At 36.7% G+C, this 8,052-nt stretch overlaps 1 protein-coding gene across 2 annotated transcripts; it reads left to right on the top strand.

The window, feature by feature from the left end:
- Positions 1–1,027: 1,027 nt before the first annotated feature.
- On the top strand, positions 1,028–6,370 carry LOC107081193 (tropomodulin-1-like). 2 transcript variants are annotated; one of them, XM_015369391.1, is made up of 5 exons: positions 1,028–1,164; positions 1,265–1,408; positions 1,737–1,881; positions 2,507–2,606; positions 5,704–6,370. In XM_015369391.1, the coding sequence occupies exons 1-5, from the start codon at positions 1,099–1,101 to the stop codon at positions 5,720–5,722; spliced, it is 474 nt and encodes a 157-aa protein (XP_015224877.1). In that variant the 5' UTR covers positions 1,028–1,098; the 3' UTR covers positions 5,723–6,370. The 2 variants fall into 2 exon arrangements, with proteins under 2 accessions (XP_015224877.1, XP_015224879.1); XM_015369393.1 differs by lacking the exon at positions 2,507–2,606 and having other exon boundaries at positions 5,704–6,368.
- The last annotated feature ends 1,682 nt before the right edge of the window (positions 6,371–8,052 follow it).

Below are 8,052 nucleotides of genomic sequence, written 5' to 3'. Positions count from 1 at the left end.
TTCGTTTGGTGAACTGCTCCAAATTTTCTTTAACGGAAAGTAGCCAGACTGATCTGTGAGTGAAACCTTGAAAGCTCGCAAGATCAGGATGGTCTCATGAGGCTAGTCATTTGGTGCTGAAAAGTAATTTAAAATAATTAAAAGTAAAGTAAAGTAAAGTACTTTTTAAAGTAATTTAAAAAGTAAGGGGAGTGGTGAAATTTTTATTTTTTTTGGGACGCACACATAGCTTAAATAATATAGTCTATTAACCTAAAGCAATATGCATGGTATGGTTGTTACATGTCAGGTACGCCGGTCATATACCTTGACCAAGGCACCTTATCATTACCGCCCCTACATAGTTAGGAACTAATTTCCCACTGTAATCAGCTTCATAGTCATGGTAGGCCACTTCTTTGATTTTATTTATTTTGCTCAGGCTACCCATAAGCCCACAGCCCGCCAAATGTTGAACGGGCAATATTATTGCCATTATTGTGAAGATATAGTAAAATTTCACAAATTCAGTAATTAAATGTCACAGGGGATTGTATGGCGGGATGGTCATTTAAGAAGGGGAATGATTTTTAAGATTTTTTTAAGAAGGGGGATGCCAACCCCCCTCAATTCGAGTACTGGCTACATGTGCTCTACTTCTGATATAAAATGCGTCATTCTTTTGGCTGAAGGTCAGCCATATTTCTTGTATAGCAGAATTGTTATAGAAACTGAAAGTGCTTCTTAAGTGTAACATGTTGCTGTTAGAAAGGTTTTCTCCTGAGAAAACACTAGTTTGGTCATCGCTCTCTATGGTTTTAGATGACAGGTCATCATTCGTTTATGGTATGGATAAATTAAATTACCACTAAAATAGTACATTTCTATTTTAGAGGGGGTGAGACTCTGAAGTCAATTTATGTCAGAAATACTTGTTTCACAATGATCTGCTTTGAAAACCAATGAATAGGCCTGGTGTAAATCTATCATGTTTAAAACTTTTTCCAGTGTTTAGATCTTTCCTGCTCCAAAATACAACAAATTGCTCTTTAACTACTGTTTTTCCTCACTGCCCAGAATATCCCCATCCCAACACTGAAAGCTTATGCTGAAGCCCTGATGAAGAACACTGTGGTGGAGAGGTTCAGTATTGTTGGAACAAGGAGTAATAACCCCGTTGCATTTGTACGCCTCTAAGTATACCACCTTAATGGAGTTCAGTAACATTTCTTAATATTCAATTCTTAATTTCTGAGCTGGAATGTCTTTTCCTGTTTCGCCTCAGGCACTGGCAGAGATGCTGAGGGTGAACACGACCCTGAAGAGTTTGAATGTTGAGTCAAACTTCATAACTGGGACTGGAATCCTGGCCCTCATTGAGTCACTGCAGAATAACACCACACTACTGGAGCTTAAAATCGACAACCAGGTACCAGTCGACTCTCACAAACCACTAGCTGTGTGCAGACTAACAATACACAAGCCATCTATGCTTCTTTAGCCTAATGCCTTTTAGATTACATAGTGATGTCTCATACTGCATAGTTATTCATCAATGATTCACTTTTAATTACTTTGTATTTGCACTCTCTCCATATGCATTATTTAAAGTTCTTTATAAGGATTGATGGAGATGAAAGTTACCCTTTGCAGCCATCGAGGCTTTTCAAGAAATTATTTAAAGAGGGCCTAACTAATTTATTAACTTCTTCTCTCTCTTTGCATTGACCCCACCTCCTAACTCTGTCCAAATCCAGAGCCAGCCGCTTGGAAACAAAGTGGAGATGGAGATAGTCAGCATTCTTGAGAAAAATACCACCCTGTTAAAGTTTGGCTATCATTTTACCCAACAGGGCCCGCGTCTGCGAGGCTCCAACGCCATGATGAACAACAATGACTTGGGTGGGTTTTAAAAACACACTTCTGCATGTAGGATACATCACTTCATTTTGCAAAATGCAATGGTGCAGTGCATGCTTAAAAATAAAACTTTTAAAGCATACTCTGCATCTGGAAAATGCTTAATGCCTTGGATTGTTTATGTAACGGTACAATCTCTCAGCGGTATTGTGTTTGGCAGTGTTAGCTGATGTGTATGTCAGTGCTGTTGACACCTTATCTTCACTCTATCGGCTGGAAACCAACTTCAATCACTGTCCAATAAGGGAACTGCAGTGATATCATCAGTTGGTAACTCAGGCTGAGCAGCCAATGAAAACACTAACTTCCTAAGTTGTGACATAAGAACTAAGAAAAGACATAGAAGAGAACATAATGTGAAAAAAAAAACAATGAAGGGGTTTCCTGCTCTGCAGATGTTAAAATCGTTTCATGGCCAACTATATGTGATTAGTTTGAGTTGTACTTATCATATTAGTGAACAAAATCACTTGTTGGGTTTGTAGTTATGGTTCATTGAGTAGACTTTAAGGACATTGATTTTATAACCTGTTCATTTTGTGTTTAGAACATGCATTTATATCTGTCATGATTAACTATATTTTTCATTTATCACATCCTCGTAAAGCCCGGGCCGTCAGGTCAGAATCAGACGGCTCCATCACCTTCACTCTGTCGGTACCTGAGCTGGAAAGAGCCTTTGGAAAAAAGTTCAAGTCCAAGACTAAGTAAAACAGAAACCTCACCTGTCTGGTTGATCGTCTAGCTTTCACTTCCTTTGACAGCAACTCTTTGTCCTTGTCTATGCAGCCTGTTACTCTGCCAACTGCTGTCCTTCTTCTGGGCATTTCTGACTCTTTTCTGCAGCACCTTCCATAGATTCTATCATTTTAATTGAACCAGTTGTTTCTGGCTTTCACTGCTGAAGAACATTTCCTCTTGATGATGCAGTACACAATCTTCTTACCTTTTACATAACTTTTCTATAGCAAATTTCTTTTTCATTTACATCTCCTATGAAGTATCTCTTCTGATCTTGTTAAGAGTTTTCATTTCTTTCAGTTTGTCCAGTTCCATTTTATGCTTTAGCAATTTAAAAGCTACACTAAGTCTCCCAAAGCTGGAATTGCCTTCAGATATTTAAAGATATTGTATAGATTTCTCGCTGCTACATTAGCTCTAGAGGTGAGCGCTAGAAATCCATCCATCCTTCACTTACAGTATATGAAGCATCCCTTTCCTTGGGTGCAATCTCCAGATCCATTCCCATCTATCCAAATGAGTTTCCTGGCCAGAAGGGATGAATGTGGTCCCTTTTGCTTTAAAGGGTGGAATTTACAGGGCACTTTAAACCACAAACCACTTTTGACTTCCTCTTAGGTACAAAATCAGGTGCTCTGCTCAAAACTCATACCGGATAATGGAGTTTGTGCCCATCTCTAACAGTGAATCTAAAATCACAGCATGGTCAGAAATTTTCTTGCAGGGCCCAGTCTATCCTTCCATTTCCCTGTTGTTTCCACCATGCAAGCTAAAAAAGACACCAAAAGGTACTTGAAGTTATTGGCTGTGGCAGTTTTTTTCTTGATTCAGAGGGAGCAAACCTCTATGTTTTAATCAAAACCAAGACTCAGACCAGATGAGCTGACCATCAGCTAAATTACTTCTAACTCAGCTATGAATCCCTCCAGTGGATATAGTTCATGATTGAAGATGCCAACAGACCTCAAGGTGTCAAAATCAAACATTCTCCTCTCTGTAACCATGTCTAGAGATCATGTAGGACAGGTAGCACGCTGATGTACACTTAGACCCAAAGTTGACTTTGTGCTGAGGGTGCACACAGCTCTTTTGTTATACAAGGACTAGATGGCCCTTAAGCAACCTCTGTCCCCCATAATACCGTAATCCTTTAATTGTTCTCATTTTTAGAATCCCAACCTTGTTTTGGCACTTCACATACAGGGGTTATATTTTCCCCTGTCACTTCCAACACACTGACAGGTGATGAGCACCTCTCTCTTCACCCGAATGACAAAAAAAAAACAATAAAGGTCTGATGATAACATTTTTAAATCGAATGTCCAAGGTGCCTTTTTACCAAAAACACATATAAAACATACAGTGTATTAACATTAACTATACATGTTGTAATATGTATAGTTACCAGCTTCAGATGGAATCCATTGCTCTATGCCATCATTATACTACGTCAGGACTTTAAACTTCACCTTGCCACAAATGCACAAACAATAGAAATTACTTGCACTTGTTAGATTGCTCTACACAGCAGTAAACACATGAAGTCATCAGATTTGTTAAAAGCCCAAGTTTTTTAGCAGGAGAGTCTTTTGCCAGATCTGAAACCTCTTTCGATTCCTGTTTTGAAAGGCTTAGGTGTGTCAATGGTTGAAATGAGATTAGCACATCCAGGCGTTCTCTGTGGAGTCTGTGAGTGAAAAGCCCAGCTGGGGCTAGTGTTCTTTGAATGCTCTATGATCCCAGTCTCTGCTACCTCTGATTTTTTTCCTTTGTACTCAGCGAGAAATAATGCACTAAATATTTTGGAAGTCTTTGGAGTCAACATCTTTGGTTCTCTGTTTTGCTTTTGCCTTGTTCAGGTAGTCTTTTATTTCATTTAAGGGAGCAATAAGCAAACTTTCATTAAAAAAATAGTTTTGTAATGAACTAAAGGTATAATTTCACATGGACTATGGAAAGACATCACAAAACCATTTTTCTTTTTGTTCTCCAGTCTCTTGATTTCAGAGCCGGGCCGGTCGCGCAGCAGTGTATGTGTTTGCATGTGTATTTATGTGCATGTGAACAGCAACCACTCAGGACTTCCTCTCCATTAATGCCACCACCAGCATAGCATAGGAGCAAAATGGCAAACAGTGCAACCATGAGACCAAAGTATTCTACAGAAGACAATCAGGATGCACTTTCCTTAAAAACACAAGTTGTCAGATAAGGAAAGGAAAACAAGAAGGATGAACATGGGCCTTGCATTTCTAAGATGAAGAGCAGAAGCAGCTCCAGTTGGACTCTGAGCTAGCTTTTCTCCTCCTAGACTGGTTAAAGCATGAAGTCAAATGCTTGTTTTTGTTGTTTGCTTTGCAGAGCTGTGTTGCCTTGTTGATTCAGTTTAATGCAATGCTACAGTTGTGGCATTAGTTAAACCAGCAATGGACCCTTTATTACTGTTATGTGAGATGAGTGTTTGGTAGCCCAGCTAACTCGGTAGTTGTCTCTGCTTTGTGTAATCTATCGAGTTACCCTAAGTCCTTACACAGACAGCAACTTAAATGTGTTTTATCTTTTATTGCACATCAAATGTTGAGATTAAGGAAATAATAGATATCATATTGTAAATAAAAATAAAAATCTGGAGAAAGATCAGAGAGATGAGCCCTGTCAAGTATCTTTTCTTGCTCTACAGTGTTCAACACTGTAGAGTGACAGAATTTTGCTTATTGCTCCTTTAAGGACTTTGTTTTTCTGGTACTTCTGTGCTGTGAAGAAAAGAAAGTTTAAAATATAGGTGCTTTAAATCTACAATTTATCTTGATGCTTTTGCATGCTTTGTTTCTTGCTGAAAAACAATCATTCCTTCAGCATGATCCTGCCACCACCAGTTTATTTGGGGTAAGATGCGCTGATCAGTTTCAACATTTTCTTGGAATGAACATTGACATTTGGTGTCATTGGATCAGAGCACCTTTTACATGGTTGCCCCTTGTGTGTCTTATTATGAGGTAAAATTCTTGTTCATCTTATGCTTTACTTGTCTTAGTAATTCTGAATTGTCATTTCGATCAACAGTAAGAAAGAGAAGGCTTGAGGGAGGACCCATCTTCCCAAAGTGTCGGACAAATGTGTAGAAACGAAGCCTACCTTCATCCTCTTCCAATCATCCATGCGCTCCATTATCAGCCTCTTTGTTGGTTGGTAAATGTTGAGATTATACTTTTATTTTTCACATCTGGAATGTGCATTTCTACAAATTGGCAAAGACTTCAAAAACTGCAGCTGTTTGTACACAACAGCAAGGGGAGGCATACTTTGTGTTATTATTAAGAGTCCTGTTTTGAATGCAGACCTAATGTATAAGTAATGGTCATATTTTGGCTCCTCCTGTTTGTGACATGAGTTCAATCTCTTTACTGATGCTGTTTTGTATGAGTTGTTTGACCATTAGTATTGTTCCGAGCAGTTTTGTTGTCAACTTAGAATAGATTCCATAAAGGCAATGTTAAAGTTCAGACTCAAATGATAAAAATATCAGTGCATGAAAATTTGAGGTAATACCAAATGTTTGTGCCAGAAACTCCGTCATACATTTTTCTCCGATTAAAAGCTTGCAATTCTGAGATGTGTCCCTTTATATGAAGTATATTTAATGGAAAAAAGACCTTTTAAAAGATTTTCAGCTGTAAAAACAGCTTGAATTAATGGTGTCAGATGTGTAAGATGTTTGTTTTTTTTTCATAGTGCTTTCTTTATACCATCGGTTATGAAACATTTTGACCCCACTTCTTTCTGCCCTTAATGATACAATTATGTTCTGCTAAAGAACAGTGAACATTTTATTGAAGGGTGTGAATCTCGCTCTCTTTAAACTGTGTAAATCCTATTAAAATAATGACCCAAAACATTGTATCTAAATCGATATAAGCTGCTCTTCCATTTGATGATTGATTGTGGTTGTAATACTTCTTGCTGTGTTATTATACAGGTATAGCTGTTTTATTACAATTTACAGAACAACAAAAGAAAAACCTTTTTTTTTACCATTAACATTGGGGAGTCTACTGTATTTTGATCTTACCACGTTAAATCTACTAGATCATTTTAAATGATCAGGAATATGATTATTATTCCTGTGTCACTTTTAATACAAAGTAAAAATTATGTGTATCTAACCAAATTTATGAAGTATTTTTAAAAACAGAGGAAGGATCCATGCATTTTCATTCATAAATAAACAAAGTCTATAATTTATTGATAAAAACACATGGACCATTCTGTTGTTTTAACAAGCCTTTCATCCTTTGGTGGTATTTGTTCTGGATGCAAACAGCTCTACCTGACAGATAAAGGGAGATATTTGAGTATAAAACTGAATTAGAGTCACTACTTTGTTACAATCCCTTAATTTTCTAGGGCGTCATTCAACAAATGTTAATTATGAATGTAAACAATGTAAAAAATATTTGTAACAAAGTGCCTCACTACCCTACTCCTTTGTCTTATGGGCAAATGTTTGTGTTTTAGTGCCTGTTTTGGGGTTTTCTAATGTAGAATGCACATTTTTAGTTAAAAGTGTTTGTTCATGAGTTTAATAAAGTTTGAAGCTTTTATTTTGGTTGTGTATTTATTAAATTTGGTTCAATGATTGACTTTCCAATGTAAACTGCTGTGGCCCGACATTGAAACTAGAGGGACATCTTGTGGCAGAATGGAGCACTTGCACCATCCTTCTGCTTTAAGTGTTTTATGATTTGATTAATCACTTAAAAGATTTGATCTACACAGTAATAAACGGATCAATCTGCAAAATAGACAGTGGAGTGATTTTTAACAGCAAGGTTTATTAATTTTTTGTTTATTTATTTTTTGTTTGTTTTTTGGGGCAAAGCTTTTCAACTATGTTGAAAGTGATTATTTCTGATTCATTTGCATTTCTTTGCAGTGTAATAAGGTGGTAAAACAATTCTACAGGTCTGTAGTTAATCCAGAAGATCCAGTCTTATGCCTCAGTGTGGCAAAACTAAAACATGCTAATTTCTTTTTTTTTTTTATGAAAAGGTTTTCTTCTTGCAGATGCTCTAAATAGGTCAGATAGTTTTTATTTTATTTTTTTATTTATTTTGTGGGGTTTGTTGTTTTGTTTTCATTGTGTAAAACTCCTAATTTGACACAGCAACTGAGGATTCTATATCAGTATTTTTGCAGTTCCGAATCTAATCCTTAAAGTTGTAGGGAAATCATAATTAAATGTCAAATCATTCTGGCTTAAACATGTATATCAATGTACTTTTTATCAGACGATATTGTTCCAACTTTTAGAAAATTTCTATTTTAAAAAAAACCATTTGTTTTATTTATTTATTTATTTTTTGTTATCTTATGCAGGCCAGTTAGTTACATGTCAGTTTGTACACCCAAATT

This window comes from Cyprinodon variegatus, unplaced genomic scaffold, assembly GCF_000732505.1.
Source record: "Cyprinodon variegatus isolate N-32 unplaced genomic scaffold, C_variegatus-1.0 Scaffold3335, whole genome shotgun sequence".
Classification (NCBI taxonomy): domain Eukaryota; kingdom Metazoa; phylum Chordata; class Actinopteri; order Cyprinodontiformes; family Cyprinodontidae; genus Cyprinodon; species Cyprinodon variegatus.
The sequence above is the reverse complement of the archived record's forward strand: the minus strand, read 5'-3'. Positions and strand labels throughout refer to the sequence as shown.